General features: G+C 41.7%; 1 protein-coding gene and 2 pseudogenes across 2 annotated transcripts; all 3 read right to left on the bottom strand.

Moving 5' to 3' along the window:
• Window positions 1-7,093: 7,093 nt before the first annotated feature.
• LOC125516264 (uncharacterized) lies at window positions 7,094-8,597 on the bottom strand (annotated as a pseudogene).
• Window positions 8,598-9,763: 1,166 nt separating this feature from the next.
• LOC125516044 (3-oxoacyl-[acyl-carrier-protein] reductase 4-like) lies at window positions 9,764-13,752 on the bottom strand (annotated as a pseudogene). Its single transcript, XR_015609207.1, has 11 exons — window positions 13,579-13,752; window positions 13,214-13,342; window positions 12,892-12,945; window positions 12,196-12,276; window positions 12,053-12,098; window positions 11,871-11,965; window positions 11,753-11,785; window positions 10,835-10,969; window positions 10,662-10,755; window positions 10,369-10,451; window positions 9,764-10,288 (listed from the first exon to the last, which is right to left on the bottom strand). The product of XR_015609207.1 is annotated as a 3-oxoacyl-[acyl-carrier-protein] reductase 4-like (transcript).
• Window positions 13,753-18,645: 4,893 nt separating this feature from the next.
• Window positions 18,646-20,062, bottom strand: LOC125514615 (transcription termination factor MTEF18, mitochondrial). Its single transcript, XM_048679949.2, has one exon. The coding sequence runs from the start codon at window positions 19,982-19,984 to the stop codon at window positions 18,833-18,835; it is 1,152 nt and encodes a 383-aa protein (XP_048535906.1). The 5' UTR covers window positions 19,985-20,062; the 3' UTR covers window positions 18,646-18,832.
• Window positions 20,063-20,538: the final 476 nt, after the last annotated feature.

Raw genomic sequence — 20,538 nt, 5'->3', positions numbered from 1 at the left:
GCCCTCAGCCGAGCCGGGAGACTTCCGCATCACCACGCTAAACCTCTGTTGCATCACAGAGAGAGCTTTATGCATGATCTGCAACGCTTAGAGGAAAGCTTATCTGGAAGCGCTAGCAACCAGCACGGAGCAAAGGAACGAGTGTCATTTCTACAAACTACAACCACTTGAAACGAATCAGGCGAATCAACAAGGAAAATGCATATTCAAGTCAGTTTACTAGCAGCTTCGACGACGACGACAACAACTGATTCTACAGACGTGTATGTATAAAACTAAAATCTGAGGGTACTTTTGTGTGTAAAGAGCACGGGTAAAAGTGACACATGCCACTTGCTAGCAGTGACAGAGCCAGGGGTAGGCAGGCTGGGGCCATGGCCCCCCTTATGCTAATATTTTTTTTCTGAAAACACCACTAGATAATTAGCTCAAAGTAGTCTAAATTTATATGTTTGGCCCCCTCCAACCTTTTATCTCTTGCATTGGCCCCCTTTATATATTATTTCTGGCTCCGTCCCTGCTTGTTAGTAATGATACCAAGAAGCAACAGGGCCACACTCTAATACAATCCTTATAAAGAAAGCAAAGTAATTCAAGTATGGACATCATCCATCTAATGCTACACTCTGAAATAGAGCGAAACAGACTCATTCGTTGGATAAAAATGCTAACGCTACTGTTAATCCATTATCAGTAACTTGTCTCGTGAACAGAAATACTGAGATAGTGCTTTACCTTTTCGAGAAACCCATAATCTTCAGTCAACTGTTCTGGCCATCGTGATACAAAACAAAACGTAAGAGTTCATGAGAAGTCGACAACATCAGAAAAAGAGGTAGACTAATAAACTTAACAGTTTGCTTGGCCAATTACCAAATGTCAACTTGTGCACTGTAGCATTTTAGTTACAGAACATAATACCAACACGGGAATTATGAGATATATAAAAATAGCAAAAGAAGCATCTGCTAGCAACCACAACAATTACAACTTATAAGGGGAACGGGTTTATCATTTTGCTGGGCAGAACAAATCAATGTATAGTTGGCCGCCAATATCATCATAGGTCAGAGAAACTTGATGAATCATGAAACATATAAACACTCAAGTGTATGATGCATTACTGCATGGACCACCACAAAATATCCTTTTATCATTCCCAACAAGGCAACAAAATCTTGATCAAACCTCAACAGGTTTGTGTCTTGCTGAAAATAACAAATAGTTCAACAGTTGAACAATAATGCACCTTTAACGTCCATCTCCAACAAAAGCAATTCTTACACCCAGGAGCCTTTCCATAACCCTGCATCGACAAGTAAAATAAGCAGAGCAATAACAACAGGGCAAAATGACATGTAGCAAACACCTAATCTGGAGATAAGTGGACATATGAAAGGTTTAAGTACAGACAGCATGTAATGCTTAACTGTGTTACAGAAAAAAAAAACAGATCATGATAACTACAACTTATCTGCTTGACAACTTGAAGTTAAACTAATTCTAGCATGCTTTGGCAGTTACTTTTGAAGTTAACGAAATTACTGAAATTCTTTGTCTTTTCAGATCAAATAGTTCAAAACCTTAATTTTGCCTTGCGAAAATCATAGAGACACAGGTATCAAATTTTACTATCCGTCACTGAACTTCAATGATATCTTTATCCAGATGAACACCCAAGATAGCAGAAACTAATTCAGGTACACCTTACGTCGCCAGTTGGAAGTAATGTGCTCCCAAAAGCTAGCAGATTATGTGCAGCTTTTCATACAAACAAGAATACTAGGGGCGAATAATCAAGAACTGCAGTCTCTGCAGAAATTCAGAACATGTATTCAGAGTATGGATGTACATGATACCAACTGTTTGGTGCCTATATTCACGATCACACCAACCAAAGCAATAAATTAATCACTCAGTTTTAGCCAAACTAAAGAAGAGCTAGCTCAGACACAGAAGAATGTGTAGATGCGCTCCAACCTTGAGGATGACCAACAAACAATTGTGTAGAGATGGGCTGGGCTAGAGACCCATTTAGATCAAGGGAAAAAAATGACTCATCTAAATGATCTTTGTGACTTTGTGAGCAGTGTTAGAAATTAGACCGGACTAGCGGTCCGACCGGGAAAAAAACAGGTACCGGCGCCTTGCTCGTTTTTTTTAAGGTGTACCAGACTTTTAGTAAAACCCAGAAAAATCTTTCAAAAAAATGTCGAATCAACAATGAATCAAACACCTAACCTCGAGGCAAGACATACTAAAAACACAATAACCAACTAGGCTAACAACACTTTGTGATCTACTAATGGTTTACGTCAAATATTATGTGTATTCCTTTAATGTGAGGTCAATATTTTTGATAAATCACCTTAAATATTATGGGTTTTTCTAGCAAATGGACTGATGAACCGGCGGTCTGACCAGTAAAATCCTGAACAAATAGCCTGACTAGTTCGGATTGTGAATTTCGCGCAATCAATGTCGAAATAGTAGTTCCACCCCTTGTGTCAATTGGTAGCCTCAAGGTCACCCATGTCATGTTGAGTCTCCGATTATCATTTTTTACAAGTTCAAAGTCGAGTACTTTAAGGTGTCTATTCTTTTCCCTGAATGATGATGGATCGTCACGGAACCAAGATCTGAAGCAAATCATTGAGCAGCCAGACACTAACATGGGGTGATATTTTTCTTTTTCTTTTCGAAACCGACATGGAGTGATACTAATGTGCACAGAGAATGCTCAGGACATGAAGAAATAAGCGACCAACCAATTGTCTTTCGCGGGGAAATATAGGAAGAACACAATCAGGTGTCACAGGATATGAGGTGTCACGGAAAAAATATCTACAGCAACAGCTAAAGCAAGGAATGGAGTCTTCATCCAACCAGCAAAAGAGCACATCAAAAAGGAGGAATTTTCATATCAGCAGCAGGTGCAGAGGCCCAAGGTTGCTGCACACACACGGATCGCCACAACTTTGACAAACAAACACATCACCTTCCTGGCGGTCAATCAGATCTTATCTCGAGCAGCAGCTTCAAAGAATCTTCGACATGAACCTGGTCAATTGGATATTAGGAATCAGCTAGCTAGCTGCTTTCATGATGCTACGTACAAGCCACATTCAGATTCAGGTTTTCCATATTCCTAGGGTCCACAACTCTAGGGCTCATGAGTGTGCAGCCAATGTTATTAATCTCATATATTCTCACAAGAGATAGCCCAAAACTGGCTTGCTCTAACAGCGCTCCGTTGATCTGTTCTACCCTCTTGAAGCTAGGCCATCTTCAGATGATAGATTGTAAAATCACAGCTGTCATATCTTCTAGAAGCAATTGAACCATGGAGGTCCACTTGGCTTTAAAAATAACCCATGCATATGCGACCAAGACCAACAACAGAATGTTCTCTAGTTACAATTTTTTTTCATAATGTGCAAAGGAAGAACAGTTCACGGAAATCACGATACATCTATTTATCTAGTATGTACTTACTACAATGAAGGCAAGGTGCCAACAGTAGATAGAGCACCACTCTGAATTAACCCCAGAAATTATAACAGTTATCTCTATGGAGTACAGATAAATAAATTACCGAAGAGAGATTGAGATTGCTTGCTTAAGATCCATTCTATTGCCTCGTATATCTGAGGGTAGTTCCGTTTGTAAAGAGCACGCCACTTGCTATTAATGATACCAAGAAGCAACAGGGCCACACAATCCTGATAAAGAAAGCTAAGTAATTCTGGTGTAGACATCACCCATCTAATACTACACTCTGAAATAGATCACAACATTGGCTCGTTGGATACAAATGCTAACAGTACTGTGAATCGATTATCAGCAACTTATCTCATGGACAAAAATACTGAGATGGTGCTTTACCTTTTCGAGAAACCCATTAATTTTTGTCAACTGTTATGGCCATCCAGATAGAAAACAAAATGAAAGAGTTCATAAGAAATTGACAACATCTGAAAAAGAGGTAGACCAATTGCTTGGCCAATTGCAAAATGTCTAACTTGTGTATCCTAGTATTTTAGTTACGGAAGTAAATACCCACATGGAATTATAAGATACTCCCTCCGTTCCTAAATATAAGTCTTTTTAGAGATTTCAATTATGGACTACATACGGAACAAAATGAGTGAATCTACACTCTAAAATATGTCTATATACATCCGTATGTACTTCGTATTAAAATCTTTAAAAAGACTTATATTTAGGAACGGAGGGAGTATATGAGAACAGTAAAAGAGGCATCTGCCATCAATCAGAATCACAACTTATACGGGATATCATACTTATAAGAGGAACAATATTATCGTTTATGCTGGGCAGAGCAAGTCAAGGTCAAGGTCAAGGTCAATGTCCAGTTGGACTTCAATATCATCGTAGGCCAGACAAACTTGATGAAACATGTAAACACTCAAGTGTGTGCTGCATGATATAGATTTACTGCATGGACCACCACAAAATATCCTTTATAATCGCCAACAAGGCAACAAAATCTTAATGAAACCTAGGAAGAAATATCACTGCAAAAGCATCAACAGGTTTGTGTCTTACTGAAACAACAGGCCATTGACAGTTGAGCAATCACACACCTTTAAGGTCCATCTCCAAGAAAAGAAATTCTTAAGCCCAGGAGTCTTTCCATAGCCCTGCATTGGCAAGTAAATAACTAGAGCATTAACAACACGGCAAAATGACACACAGCAAACACTTAATCTACAGATAAGTGGATGTATGAAAGGTTTAAGTACGGTCAGCTTGAAATGCTTACTTTGTTTCATAAAAAACAGACCATGACAACTACAACCAATCTTCTTGAAAAATATAAGTTAAACTCAAACAAGGTTCAAATCCTTTATTTTCCCTTTGCGAAAATCATACAGACACAGGTATCAAATTTTACTCTGGGTCACAGAACTTCATTGATATCTTTCTCCAGATGAACACCAGAGATGGTGGAAACCAACTCAAGTACAGATTATGTGACCAGTTGGAAGTAATCTGCCCCAAAATGCTAGCAGATTATGTGCAGCATTTCGAGCAAACAAAAATACTAGGGGGGAGTAATTAAGAACCTGCAGTCTCTGCTGATATTCAGACCATGTATTCAGGGTATGGATGTATATGACACCAACTATTTGTTGACTATATTCACAATCACACCGACCAAAGCAACAAATTAAGCACTCAGTTTTAGCCAAACTAAAGAAGAGCTAGCTCAAACATAGAAGGAAGAAATAACAAGTAGATGCTAGTGAAACCCCTGGTGGTGCTTGGCACAGAGAATTATCCATAGGACCAAAACAGAATAATGACTAAAAATATTAAGCTGACATGCATACTAACACATAATTTATGGCCATGGCGCAGAGCATGAAAATCCACAATAAACACAGTACAAAATCAGTGCTTCTTTGTCTCAATAGCATCACTAGCAGTGAGTGCTTCTCCATTGTCTCAATAACATTACTATGTACTAGCATAAAAATGAACAGAGGCACCTAAGTTTACTTACTTAAACTTAAATGATGCCAACCCTTCCTCCATGTGAGAGTTCGATGTTTTCTTTAGATAAAGTGTACAGATCTGAGCCCTGCACATTTTATCATGCAGCCCAGTAGGTGTTTCCAGTATGACCAATGGCTCCAAATTGATACAACTAAAGGAAAACTCACTTCCAGACACTTTCCATAGTTGAATGAATACATATATATTTGGTTGGTTAGTTAAAGTCAAAAAAGGGTCGCTATGGTTCCATAGTTGAATGAATACATATATATTTGGTTCCAAGATGTGTGCAATACGACAACACGAGGAAGGACAAGTTCATAGAAGTGCAATGCTTTCTTCTCTACCGAATGACATAATGAACATACCAATTTTCTTATTAGTCTTGGTTCATGTAAAAACTGAATCTAGCTGGAACCTCCCCTCTGCAAGCTGTTGCATAATCTTGAGCGAGATGCGATGCAGCATCCTTATGAGGGCATATGAACTTCTCGACGAATACCTCCTCGCTGATCATGACTGCAGCATAGTAGTCCCGGTCGTGATCTAGCAATCCATTTTCCTTGAGAAATCTGACGACGTAGTACCGGGGCCTGAGCCGGCCCTCTAGACTGTAAGTGAGCATTATTAGTCGGTGAGCAATGTATGCTGGTTCCAGTCCCAACTCGGAGATATGCACAATCCACATTCAGTAAATCAGTATGCTCCTGTGGAGCAGCCACTTTTTGCTTGAGAAAACCTCCACGTCTTCTCACCTGCTTCATTGATCAACCTGTTCCCGTCGCCTGCATTTCATTCATCTTGTTTCTATAATTTCAACAAGCACAACAGAAAGGGACACGCAGATGATCTTCAAATCACATCTCTTGGCCAGTATAGCATGGACCACTCCTTTGCCTTACTGCACGCACACACCAGAGATCACATTTCTTCCAACTACCACAGCCTCACATCAGGAACAAACAAATGTGCACCATCCTCACAGGTTGGTTCGTAGACTGAGGTACATAGTAATTCCTATATTTGAAATTCTGCAAGATTCCAGACTACATGGTCCCATCCGGCCTTTTCCCTTTTCCTACTGACTTTCTAGATAGAAATTTACAAAAAAGACGGTACACAAGACCCACTATACTACACTAAACAAATATGCTAAGGGATAAATGTGCCCTCGCGATCAATATAGATAGTGCGATTACGGAATAATAAAATTAGCTAAAAGATATAGCAGAAATTTACATGGTAATGCCATAACCCTTTTTAAGGTTACCATAACTTAAGTATGTCCTCTGTTTTTCAGCACTATGCAATACAAGCATCAATTTGCTTCTCCAGTACAAATACCAGGGCATTAGAAATTTCTGTTTACATAGTGATATACAAGTAGGCTTTCAACAAAAATGCAACTAGCCTACTACTCAACTATTCAGTTTCGAGATCAGATTCCCCTAGAAAAGTATCACTCAGAAGGCCATCCAAAACTACAAGAGATAAATAAACGAAAGCTGATACAAACTACTAGTCAGAAACAGAAACACTACTCCCAGGAATTTCGAGACTTCATGTCATCTTCATGGCCAAAATAAGAACATTTTTTCATGAAAGGCAGATGGAGGATTGCATTGAAAACTGCAATGGCCATTTTAGAACACAAAGATACAGAGTGTGCAGAAATACTACTCATTGATACTTCAAAGAAATTGGCAGAATGCCCTGATCTCATACTCTCCTAGTTCCAAGATGTGTGCAATATGACAACACGAGGAAGGACAAGTTCATAGCAGTGCAATGCTTTTTCTTCTCTACCGAATGACATAATGAACATACCAATTTTCTTATTAGTCTTGGTTCATGTAAAACTGAATCTAGCTGGAACCTCCCCTCTGCAAGCTGTTGCATAATCTTGAGCGAGATGCGGTGCAGCATCCTTATGAGGGCATATAAACTTCTGGACGAATACCTTCTCGCTGATCATGACTGCAGCATAGTAGTCCCGGTCGTGATCTAGCAATCCATTTTCCTTGAGAAATCTGACGACGTAGTACCGGGGCCTGAGCCGGCCCTCCAAGCTGTAAGTGAGCATTGCCGGACGATAAGCAATATATGCCGGTTCCAACCACACCTCATAGATGAGGAACTCAGACCTGCGCTGCAGCGATTCCTTGGTCCTCGTCAGCAACGTTGGAGCCTTAGAAACGGCAATGCCCACCTCGGCATCCGACCACCTGAACGCTTTCTTCAAGTGCTCCACTTTGGCGGTGATTTTCTCCTGGCTGAGGAATGCAACAGCTTGTAGTGCATGTCTGAACATCGGAGATCCACGGGGTACACCAAGACCTTCGACGCACGCCACTACTGTCTGGATGCGTTCCGTGCTGATGCTGAGCAGCGATGGCGTAGGTATGCAGAGCCTGGCAATATCACAAGTAGCCAGGCCACACTCCCGCAGGAAGGCGACATTGGGCTTGACCACTCGCTCGAGGTCGGACGAGAGAATGGAGCCACTCTTTAGGAGCAGAAGAGGGGCAAGCAGTAGTGCAGTCCAGAGACGATGGATTTGCAGCGGAAACTGGTGCCGGTGATCGAGACGAGGCGCGCGATCTCAGAACGCGAGAGACCCAGGCCGGTGAGCTCCGCGACATTGGGGGCCAGGGTTGTCTCCACGCCCGCGCAGAGCAACCTGGGATCCTTGCGGATGGCGGTGGCGAGGTCGGCGCCGGAGAGGCCAAGGCCGGCGAGGAAGGCGAGGACGGCATCGGGGTTGGCTGGGGACTTGAGGTGGGAGAGCTTGGGGAAGGCCTTGCGGGCCTGCGCTGGGGTGAGGCCGCAGGTGGCGACGAGGTACTCCTCCACGGCGAAGCTAGGAGGGCTCGGAGAAACGGCCGCGGAGAGGAGGCGGTGGAGGGGGGTGGCGGGAGATGAGAGGAGGCGGGGGAGGATGCAGCCCCGGAGGCGGAGCATGGCGGCGATGCTGGCGCGCCGGGCGGCGGCGGCGGCGGCGGCGGCGAGGGAGAGGGGATCGAAGGATGCGGGAGTGGGGATCGAATGTCGTGGAGAAGATTTCCATGGTGGTCTGTGGTCCGTTTACAAGGAGTTGTCTCGTGCAAACTTGGCCCGGGGCCACATGCCGGCCCGTTAGCATGTACCCGGCCCGTGGTGGGCCTGGCCCGGCACATATCTAATCGGGCCGTACCTGGCACGTGGCCCACACGCTTGTTTTGCTCATATAATATTATACTATATGCAGAAAGGTTGCAAATTTTCGTTTTGATTTGCTCAAAAAATATATGCAAGTTTTGGTTTTGCGAAGAAGAATACATTTGTCTATCGATGATCAAGAGAGGTTTATTGGTTGTTGGCACACTGATTGCTAGAAATGAGATTACAGTGGATGCAACGTCTAAATTTCTTCATGAGGAAGCAGAGAAGAAAAAAGCGTCTAGACAAGAGAAGTCAATAGAGAAGGGAAAAAGTGATGGCAATGAACATAAGAAGATGGAGAAATTATTGATTGGACTTGTAGAAGCAGTCAAAAATGTATTTCTATTGAAGTGTGTGTTTTTTCTTGTCGTCCTGTTTGGACCAGTTCTCTTTCTCTTAGTGAGGAACTGGTGAACTATGTGCCCAAAATATCATTTAGTGAAGTACTTGAGTAGTCAACCTTAACTCAATGGCTTACAAGTAAATGAATTTGTGTTTAAAAAAATTAGGGAGTTAAGCTTTGAGGAGGCTCTTTTTAGGTGTAGCAAAGATGATCATGCTGAGATGGATGTGTGGTCACACAAGGAAGAACCGGGTCCGGAATGATGATATATGGGATAGATTTGGGGTAACACCGATTGAAGAGAAGTTTGTCCAGCATCATCTGCGATGGTTTAGGCATATTCAGCGTAGGCCTCCAGAAATTTCAGTGCATAGCGGATGGCTAAAGCATCCTGATAATATCAAGAGAGGTTAGAATAGACCGAACTTGACATGAAAGGGGTCTATGAAGAGAGATACGAAGGACTGGAGTATCATAAAAAAAAACTAGCCTTGGACAGGGTGCATGAAAGCTAGCTATCCATGTGCCGGAATCATGAATTGGTTGCGAGATCTTATGAGTTTCAGCTCTAGCCTACCATATAACTTATTTGGGACTAAGGGTTTTCTTGTTGTTGATAAACTCATAGGCGTGCTGCCTTTTAATTAGAAGAAAGAGGGTGTTACAAAGATTTACACGTGACAATTTTGGGGAGGTGAGTCGGAAACCTAGAAAATAGCGACATGCGATTACTCTCAAAAGAGAAAGCAACTAGACATGTGCAAGGGGACACCCGCCAAAGCTAGGCAAGCCACCTCCTGGTAGGTCATCCTCTTTCCAGTGAAGACGCGGTGGTTCCTCTCCTTGGAGGAGACTTTTGGGGGGCTAAACTTTGAGCGTTCAGCTAGAGGTGCTCTTAGCGAACTTGAAAGATAAATGAAACCCAAGGTAACTACCCATCAATTCATCCTACTCCTACAGATTTGTAAGAAATTGGCCAGTCAGTCAATGAAGACATAGTTTAAAACGGCGCTGATATAGCACATATCTTAACTTCACTACAGTCACACCTATTTATCGTGTATGATTGCAAATTTCAAGTGAGGCAACCTAAATCTATCTATGACCCAAAATTGTTTGATGCACCACACATAAAACATCCCGCTAGGTGGAGCACATGTCAACCTATATATGAAGCTTGTAAAGGTTTCACATTACCATCCCACCATCGATGACAAACACCTGCCAAGAGATAGTTCAATAAAAAACCTGTTAAGTTTCACATAACCAATTGTCACGAACATTGTCAATATTACACCAACCTGTCCGGTGATGTAGCTCGCCCCAGGATTCAAGGCCAAGAACTCAACCAACCCAGCAACTTCCAGTGGCTGGACATACCTCCCTGTGAAGTTGTTGAATGAAGCATTAGTGCCGACTGGAAAAAATCACTTAGTAGATATAGTGCACAAGGGCGCACATGTACATAACATAATACTATACAGTAAGTTTTTCTGAAGAATTTTTTTCTTTTGCTCCACTTAGGATTTATGTACAACAGTCAGAATATGAACAATGCTAGTTTTAAGCAGAGGTTGCAGCTTAAGATGCATACCCAAGGGAATAGTTGACAAGATTCTCTTCTCAAGCTCCTCTCCAAGTTCAGCGGTCATGTCAGATGCGATGAATCCAGGTGCGATTGCATTCACCTGAGCATTGAAAACTGTTCAGAAGTTGGACTACAGTTTTATGAGTTACGAGCTAACAATGAAAAGACGGAGAGATCACATTGATATTCCTGCATGCCAATTCCATAGCAACTGCTTTTGTGAAACCAATGACCCCAGCCTTGGCAGCACTATAATTAGCTTGCCCAGCATTGCCAGTAAGACCAACAACTGATGCTATGTTGATGACTCTTCCCTGCATTAAACATAAATAAGTATCTTATAACCGATAACAGAAAATTTGATGAGGTGACTTCTGATTCTGAGCAGAGATTGTTTTATAAGGAAGAAACACAATATCCTAAGTATAAAAGGGACAAATTACTACTCTTACTTTGGTGCACTAGCAACACGTTAAGGCCTTACGCAAATTCTCTTTCAGCTCTAAGTATTTCAAAAACACAATAAAGCAAAGTAAGGAGGCCTACTTTTTGTCGATCAGCTAAGAAATTAAGCTGAGTCCTGAAGTGACCAAGCTGTAAATTTGTAACTGAGGAGATGGGGTATGGGAGTCAATGGAGACTCGGCGACTTGCTATTATGAAACGTTACAGAACTTAAGGGTAGATCTAAAGTCTGCTACATAGAACATATTTTTCATACTACTTTTGTTCTAAAAATAGACGACACTTCAGAAAACATGAAGTCAAACTTCTCCATCGTTGACAAGTAATACAAAAAAAAACTGGACAGGTGGTAATTAATGGTACCATTAGGTTTGCCGTGACTAATGGTTCGACAGTACTAATATATTCTTGATGTAATGTTTTGCTTACATATGATACAAAAATTAAAGGCCAGAGTTGTGTATTGGAGAGCGCGCAAAGTAATGAACATCATGTCATATTTAATTGAAGTAAATTGAAGTATATGATTAACAGAACCAGTAGCTAACGCATACAAAAATAATAAACTCTAATAAGTAGTGCATGGTAGCAAAAATGTTCAAACCAATTCGAAGAATGAAACAAAACAAAAACCTTCTTTTTCTTCGTCATTATTTTTGTGCCAGCCTGTAAAGAATGTGCAGGTGTAATTAAGAAGCATAAACATTATTCAAGTACAAAATTTTCAAGAAATAAAGGGACGAACACGTACCTTTGTACAGAGGAAAACACCAGTAAGATTTAGACCAATTACTTCTTGCCACTGGGATTCCGTCATCCTCATCAACAAGGCGTCTCGCGTAATCCCTGGTTACGGAATGTTATTTCACATACAGAAAAAAATTAACAGTAGAAAGCTAAACTGGTGCAAACTAATTAACTGTTGGTACCTACCTGCATTATTTACTAGGATGTCAATTGTTCCCTATTTATCAAGAGCCTGGTGAAATCCATAGACTAATGATAACCAAGTTTGTATAATCTGATCAATATATATGCAAAAGGAAAAACATTTTCCATCCATAAAAAGAACTTACTGCTTTCATCATAGATTCCACATCAGCTTCTTTAGAAACATCTCCTCCAAAGGTAATAGCCTGACCACCAGCTGCTTCAATCTGCAAAAGAGGATTACATTGCAAATAGATCAGTGCATTTAGGCTTAGTAGAGAAAAAATGAAGAGAAAAGGATCAATTTAACAAATAAAAAAAAAGATGCCTGTCCCAAAACCAATAATGTTTCAATGGCGGTATCAGCATATTTTAGCCAGAATAACTATTGAGTCAACATTAGAAAAATACAATTGATTTCTTTTAGCCTTTGTGAACTATTATTGCTACCATCTATACTAGTCTGAACAAGAAATTACAATGGGCCAATGAGATTTTCCGAAACTAATACCATATGACTATATTTCACATTGCATTGTATGATTTCTGAAACATAACACAAGGGTCATGTTCACTTGCTCATGAATGAGAATGAAAATTCAGCACAACTGTGTTTTTTCTTACTCAGATAAGAGGTCAGAAATGATAACAATTGTACGCATTCCTGTACGAGGCAAATGAAAGAACAACGTAGACTAACTAATTTAATAATACTTATTGCAATCACCAGTTACAGTCTGTCTTCGTATATCTTATAACTGTATGATGCAAATTAACAGACGGGTAAGCAGATATTAAACAAAATATATGTGCAAATATTATGTTTTAATCAACCAGCTCACCTCTTTGGAGACTGCTTCAGCCTCTTTGGAGGATCGTGCATAATTCACTAGGACCTGCAGGCAAAGTCGGCGTGAGGTCCCTGGGGTTAAATTTAGCGTTGTGCAAATGGGGAGGAAATAGCCATTTGCATATGCAAGCAGAGAGAGTTATAACTATACAACCACATATCTGGCCATCTAAGAATATCTATTGCTTTGAGTTAGAGGAATGTGAAGTTGCATCTTTCGGAAATAAATGGCACCGATTTTAAGAGGGGGGAAGAAATCGACTCTTTCTGCACATACAAAATGACAACCTAATTAAGGCAGCAAAGTAGCTCACCTTGCATCCAGCTTTTCCAATCCCTCTGGAAGCACCTGTAACGACAGCAACTGGAGCTTCCGGCTTTGTAGCATCCTGCACAACTGCTTGTTCAACAGCAGCAACATGGGTGGGCACACCACCATCAGTTTACTACTGCAAAAGGTACAGAGAAAAGACCTTCCAACAGATAATTTAGCCCTGAATTTATACCTACATGAGTGCTTAATTAGAGAGAGAGAGAGAGAGAGAGAGAGAGAGATCTTTCATCTTTGTTAAGCGCTTGTACAGAAGTTTTCACCTCCAATCTAACAAAGTTATAACGGTGCTTAAATTGTTCAACCATCTGCTTAAATTGTCCTGATCGATCGAGTGGCAAAGCAAACCAGCAGCGCGACGAAAGCCAAAGAGAAGGGCCATGCATTACCGGAGGAGAAACCGCTGGCGGCGGCCCTGCCCAAGGAGACAAACCCCCTGCGGGCCGCGGCCGAGGCGGCGTGAGGGAATTGGGCGGTGGCCGCCCGGGACGAGAAGAATGCGGCCGAGGTGGCGGCGGCCATGAGCATGAGGGGCCGGAGGGAGGCGGGAAGCCAGCGGGGCCAAGGTGGCGTGCGAGGAGGAGGGTTTGGGGCTTTGGAATCTCAAGCAAAAGCTAGGGCGTCTCGTAACAAAACTGACCTTCTGTCTGTTAACAGAAAAACGAGAGACAATCGAGAGAGAGTCGACACAATGTACTCCCTCCGTTCCTAAATACATATAAGTTTTTTTTAGACATTTCAAATGGACTACAACATACGAATGTATGTAGACATATTTTAGAATATAGATTCACTTATTTTGTTCCATATGTAGTCATTTGTTGGAATATCTAGAAAGACTTATATTTCAGAACGGAGGGAGTATAAGCGAACAGTTGTCTTTACTGATACAATAATCCTACACCTACGTACCGATCTAGGTAAACTTAAACGAGTGCGGCGTTTCTGCTCCCGAGCTCATCTGCACCCCGGACGAAAAAAATCAAAACAAATACTAAAAGAAAATCTATTTTTTCGTGGTAGATAAGTTTATGCGTGAGGTGCGCTTCAAGTTTCAACTTATTTGAACATATGAACAACTCTCAGCAAAAAAGACAAATTCAGATTTGTAAAAGAGTTTGCTGTTCACACATTGTTCTGATCTGATTTGTTTTTTTTTTTGTTAAGAGCTGCTCAGATGTCCAAATAAGTTGAAATTTGAAGCGAACCTCACGCATACAATTGTCTATCACACAAAAATAATATATGATTTTCACAGGGTGAGGCCCGGGCTATTTTTTCCTTCCAATCAAATCATCCCAAATCAGTTTTTACGTAGCTTTACCTAGAATATACGTAGGTGTAGCAAAGCCCTTACTTATTTTTTGCGAGAAGTAGCAAAGCAAGTCCTATTGATACGGGATTACACATATATATATAGCCCCCGAAGGGGTGCGCCCGTAGGGACGTGATGCAACCGTCTTGGTTAGGGATTATTAGAATTAATTAAATCCTAACAGTTCAGCTGTCAGGGAAGCAGCAATCGCTGTGAGGAGAACCCCCAAGGCGATTAGATAGCCTGTCAAGCCGTTAACTGGGCCTCCTCCTCCCAGTGTCATCCCATAAGCCAAAAAATGCATATTAATTTGAAATAAAATTGATGTGCACACGGTTTCATTCGTGTGCACAAAAAATCATTTTGCAAAAAAAACATAGATTAGTCACAAAAAATAATGTAAAAAGAACATAAATTAGCCATAAATATATAGAAACAAAAAAAATGTATGCACACAAAAAGGTGCCCGTAATGTTTGTACCTGAAATGCCATGCAAAGATGAAATTACCATGATATGCTAAAAAATGCCATCCTATCTAAAAAAAGAAAGAATGAAAATGCATGTTCTTCGCAATAAAAAAAATACCATTCTCTTTCTCATAAAACTTAACATGTTCTACAAAACAATAACAATAAAAAAATGCCATGCTCTTACTAACAAAATTGCCATGATCTACAAAAACAAAATGACACACTATAAAAATGCCATGCTTGGTAACATAAAAGTGTCATGCTCAGAAAAATAAAAGTGTCATGATTGTACAATAAAAATGACATGCTCTGCTAAAAAATGGCATGCGCTTTGAAAAATAAAATCCCATGCTATTTATAATAAAAATGCCATGCACTTAATAAAAAAATGCAATGGGTTCTACACAAAAATGGCATGGTTTGTCTATAATTGTTTTTTTGTTATGGGGACACATGTTAACTTTGCCATGGTATATACATGTTTATTGAAATTAAAACAAAAGGAAAACTCAACATGGCATTTTATATAGGGACCATGGCATAGGCCATGGAAAAAAACCAAGAAATATATTCACTTTGCCACAACAATTATGGAGCTGCCAATTGAGTTTTCCTCCGAATATCACATTCAAGAATCAATGCAATTATAGCACAAAAATATAAACTTAATCATGCAAAATGAAAATATAATAATACATTTATTATAAGACATTTTAAGAAAAGACAAGTTGGATTTTTGTCCTGTTCCACATCTCATATGGCGTCGATTGAACAGACCTGAACAGTGCGGGCGTTGAAGAAAAACAATATCTCTCAACACAACACAGAGGAATAAAAAAACTAAGGCAATTCCAAGTAGAGATAAAACTAAGGATGAAACTAACTTAAGAGGGAAAACTACTACTCCATCCGTTCCTAAATATAAGACATTTTAGAGATTTCAATATGAACTACATACGGATGTATATAGAAACGGAGGGAGTACAAACTACTGAGATATATCTAGCAGAACTGACGTGAGGAGAATCACCAAGTAGCTGTAGATGAAAAACATGTGAACGGACAAACATATCGACTTAAGAATGGCGAGACAGAATACGAAGGATAACATGATGAACAAACAGACAGAGATGTTATTCAGTTACGAAGAACTGATCACAGAATGCGAGGTATGCTGGTCCAGCCGGTGGGGTGGCCGGAAATGGTGGCGGCAGGGTGACCCAAACCCAAGCGCCCCGCCCTTTACAAAATTTGATGTTTGTTCCAGCTTGTGCTTCTAGGAAGCTAGAAGTAGCAAAACCTGAAGCTTTAGCCCAAACAAACAGGGGCATGGTATTCAAATCGCTTGAGTTATAAAGCCAATCTACAACCCGTGAACTATGGTCTTGTCATCTTCATTTGTAGAATTAAGAACTGAATGCGCAAGCAGCTGCCAGATTCAACTGTCGATAGAACAGTATCAGCTGTGTTGTCCAAAACTTTCAGTAAACCATTCTGCAACAATGCTATTAGAGGCCCCGAGTAAAAATGAAGACAGCTTTACAACAACAGAAGGTTGCCAATGCACACAAAAAAATGTCAGCGCACAGGTTCCTATCCCAGACAATGCAAAATAAAATAAAATAAAATGCTCAGTGTGAAAGTAAGTTATCATGCATGTATCAGATTTAGTATAACTGTATAAGTACTTGTGGCAGAAAGAAACTAACACTATTTAGCCTTTTCGAACAAATACACAAATGTCCACTGTTCTGCATTTGACCCGACATGGTGGCATGTTAAACCACATTCATCGGGCATGCCTCTGAATTGGCTGCAACTAACGCAATTGTGTTTCTCAACTCACTACATGGTTTCAGATTGGCAATTCCTTGAATGGCTCGTCTTATTCATCTTTTCAAGTAGAATTATAAGATATATCAAATTTAGTCTGAACATTTCGTGATGCCTACAAGGAATAGCAATTGCATTAACACATTGGGCTGCTTAATTTACCATGACCTTGTAACAGTCCATGCACGTAGGGTTACACCACATAGATACAATTTTTAATAAATGGTTCCATAAATTATTAGAGGAAACACAAAGGAAATATCTCAGTAACATGTCAGTATGAGGAGCTGTTCTGATCAAGTAGTTAAAGAATATTGCAATTATTAAATATATCTAAAATAACTTGGTTGAGGTAACAAGAGTTTGATGGTATTAGCTACATGGCACATCTTCATGCTTACAAGATCCATTTTTACATATGAAGAAATTAATAAATCTCCAACGTCTGGTTCCCCGTTTCTCCATGGTGAGGATCACCAGCCTTGTAAGCTAAATAACAGCACTTGAGTTAGCATCAGGAAACAGAGAGACAAATTAGAAAACACCACAAAAAGGAAGTTTGGAAAGAAAATAATATGAAAGCATGTGCTTTGCCACTTTCTCTAAACTGGTAACACGGTATAATTGATGAAATGACATGTTTGCAGCTGTTAGTAGCCATCTTTGCATATTTTCGTAGAGCAAACTAAACAGGGCATGAATAGAGCAAACCGCCCTAGTGGCAAATGATAAGGGTAGTTCATCACAGAAAAAAAAATATAAGGGTAGTTCATCACAGAAAAAAAAATATAAGGGTAGTTCATCACAGAAAAAAATGAAGAGTTTGCCTCTTAGTCTTGCCTGGCTTTCTTGTCCTGGTCAAGCTATCTGACCACCAAACGACGGCCACTGAAGGCGGCCGCCAGCAGTCAGATTCTGATCTCCGTCGCACCTCTCCACTCTCCACCCTATCCCAGTCTCCTTGAAGCCCTGAAAATTTATCTGCAATCCGTTCAAACCCGATGGAGGTCAATTTTCTATAGCAGTACTCCAAAGATTGAAGGAAAAAATCGGATAGGCACCTGACATAACGAGGAGACAGAATCCACAGAAAGCGTGGATTATTGAGTTCATCTGGTACTGCAACAAGAGCTAACGACATCAAAAGGTATACAGCCACAGCCTTACAATCACACAAAAAGGGCATAAACTTTAATGCACACTTGGCATCATATGTAAGTAGGAAAATTGTCAAATACGCAGATAGAGTTAGCATTATGTTTTCCAGACAGTAACATTCTAGGTAGCTGATAATTCATGTTGTCAGTATCACATCCAGCATTAACATGTTTTAATACAAAGGGCAGCAGTAAAAGCTCAATATAGTTGTGAAGATATATTTTTATAGCACTAACAAATATATCAGATGCCATCTAGCGGATCCAGCTTGCATCTGTTAATGCATAACTCTGTTTGCATAAAGCATAGCCTGTAAACATTTTAGGCAGATTGGATAACACGCTCGACTTAGGTTAAACATTCTAACAATCTGCTGGGCTTAAATGATGACATAACAAATTAACAGCATAGCTTCATTCATACCTGTTAAAGAACACACGTAACCCCTGATTGGTGCAAATCAGAAGAGGCTTTAGTTTACCAGCCATAGTATTTGGAGGAGATAATAGGACGTACAAAGATAATATACTACTGCATTATTCAGTTTTGAGTCAAGTTGTGCCTCAAACTGAAAGCATCAGCCATTAGGCTAATCAGAAATATAGGAGAAAAATAAATGAAAAAACTGATACAAACATTAACAACTAACAATAATTAACTTCATCAAGCATTAACAACTAACAAACAAGCAGTGACAGACATACTATATCAGACAGCCAACATTTAGTTAGGCAATAACACTGAAACAAAGCTTACAAGCCTACTGCATAAAGTGGAATATGTGGTACAGTAAGCATCAAAATTTCAATATTTGTGTTTTCAGCTCATGCAAATACGAATCTAGCCGGCACTTCCCCTCCGCAAGCAGTTGCATAGTCTTCAGCGAGGTATGGTGCAGCTTCCTTGTAAGGGCACATGTACCTCTGCGCGAAAACATTCTCATTCACCATGACAACTGTATAATAGCTCGGATCACCCTTGAGCAATCCATTTTCCTTGAGAAACTTTAAAACGTAGTACCGGGGCCTGAGCCGGCCCTCCAGGCTAAGACAGACAATTACGGGCCGATTAGCAATGAATGCCGGTTCCAACCCCACCTCGGAGATCAGGAACTCTGACTTGCTCTGCAGCATGTGGTGAGACTTAGTCAGCAGCATCGGATACTTGGACACAGCAACGCCGACCTCAGCATCTGACCACCCAAACGTCCTCTTCAAGCAATCCAATTTGGCGGCGACCTTCTGTTCGCCGACAAACGCGACAGCATGCAGCGCGTGCCTGAACATCCCGGACCGACGGGGTATGCCGAGGCCTTCGGCGCACAGCACCAACGCCTGGATGCGCTCCCAGCCGGAGGTGAGCAGGCATGGGAGAGTGACGCACAGCTTGGCAATGTCGCAGTCAGCTAGCCCGGACTCCCGCAGGAAGGCGACGTTGGGCTTGACCACCGTCTCCAGGTCGGACGAGACGAGGCAGGAGCCATACCTCAGCACCCCGAGGAGGTTCTCGTAGGACCCGACGAGAGGCAGGTAGTAGTGCAGCTTGGAGACGATGGATCTAGAGCGGAATTTGTCGGGGGCGAGCGAGGCGAGGCGGGTGATCTCGGAAGGCGACAGGCCGAGGCCGGCGAGCCCCGCGGCGACGGGGGACAGGGTTCTCCCCACGTCGGCGCAGAGGAACTTGGGGTCCTTGGCGACGAGGGCGGCGGCGTCGGCGCCGGAGAGGCCGAGGCCGGCGAGGAAGGCGAGGACGGCGTCGGGGTTGGAGGGGAACTTGAGGTGGGAGAGCTTGGCGGAGGCCTTGAGGGCCTGCGGTCGGGTGAGGCCGCAGGTGGAGACGAGGTACTCCTCCACGGCGAACCCGGTGCTGGGGGCGACGGCGGGGGCCGGCGCCGTGGTGGAGATGAGGCGGTGGAGAGGAGAGACGGAGGGATACGAGAGGAGCTTGGAGAGCACGCTGCGCCGGAGCCGGAGCATGGCGGCGTCGGCGAGGCGGAGGGGATAGTGGTGAGGGTTTGCGTCGGCGTGGCGTCTGGTCCAACCTTGATGGGCCGGGCTGAGTTAGACTATAGAGACCCATTTAGATCAGCTCAAAATGCCCTAAAAGATGTTCAGAATTTTGTCTACAAAAAAGATACCCTCAAAAAAAGATGTTGATATTTTTTCTACAAACTTAGTCAAAGTTGACAAAGTTTGACTTTGGCCAAATTTTATATACAGATAGAAAGAAACGGGGGGAGTAAAAAATAACTTTCAAAAATCCCAACTCTTTTACTTCTAAGGGGCCACAACAAGTTCTCAGTAACAATCCTCCCCATTCGCGACGTCTCCTCCTTCCGCTTCTTAGGGTGTTATGGCCCGGCCGGGGACCCCTAGGCCGGATTTCCACCCTGGACCACCATGCCGGCCCATGCGCTCCGTAGGAGGAACATTCGAGAAGCCTTGTTATTCAAGGCAAGGAAGCTAAATCCGTGGAGGACTCCTCGGTGGCAGTGAAATGTGTTTTATCGGTCGATAAGATATCAAAATGG

Source organism: Triticum urartu, chromosome 6A, assembly GCF_056163025.1.
Source record: "Triticum urartu cultivar PI428250 chromosome 6A, HENAU_Tu73, whole genome shotgun sequence".
Taxonomy (NCBI): Eukaryota; Viridiplantae; Streptophyta; class Magnoliopsida; order Poales; family Poaceae; genus Triticum; species Triticum urartu.
This window is presented reverse-complemented; position numbering and strand designations above follow the sequence as displayed.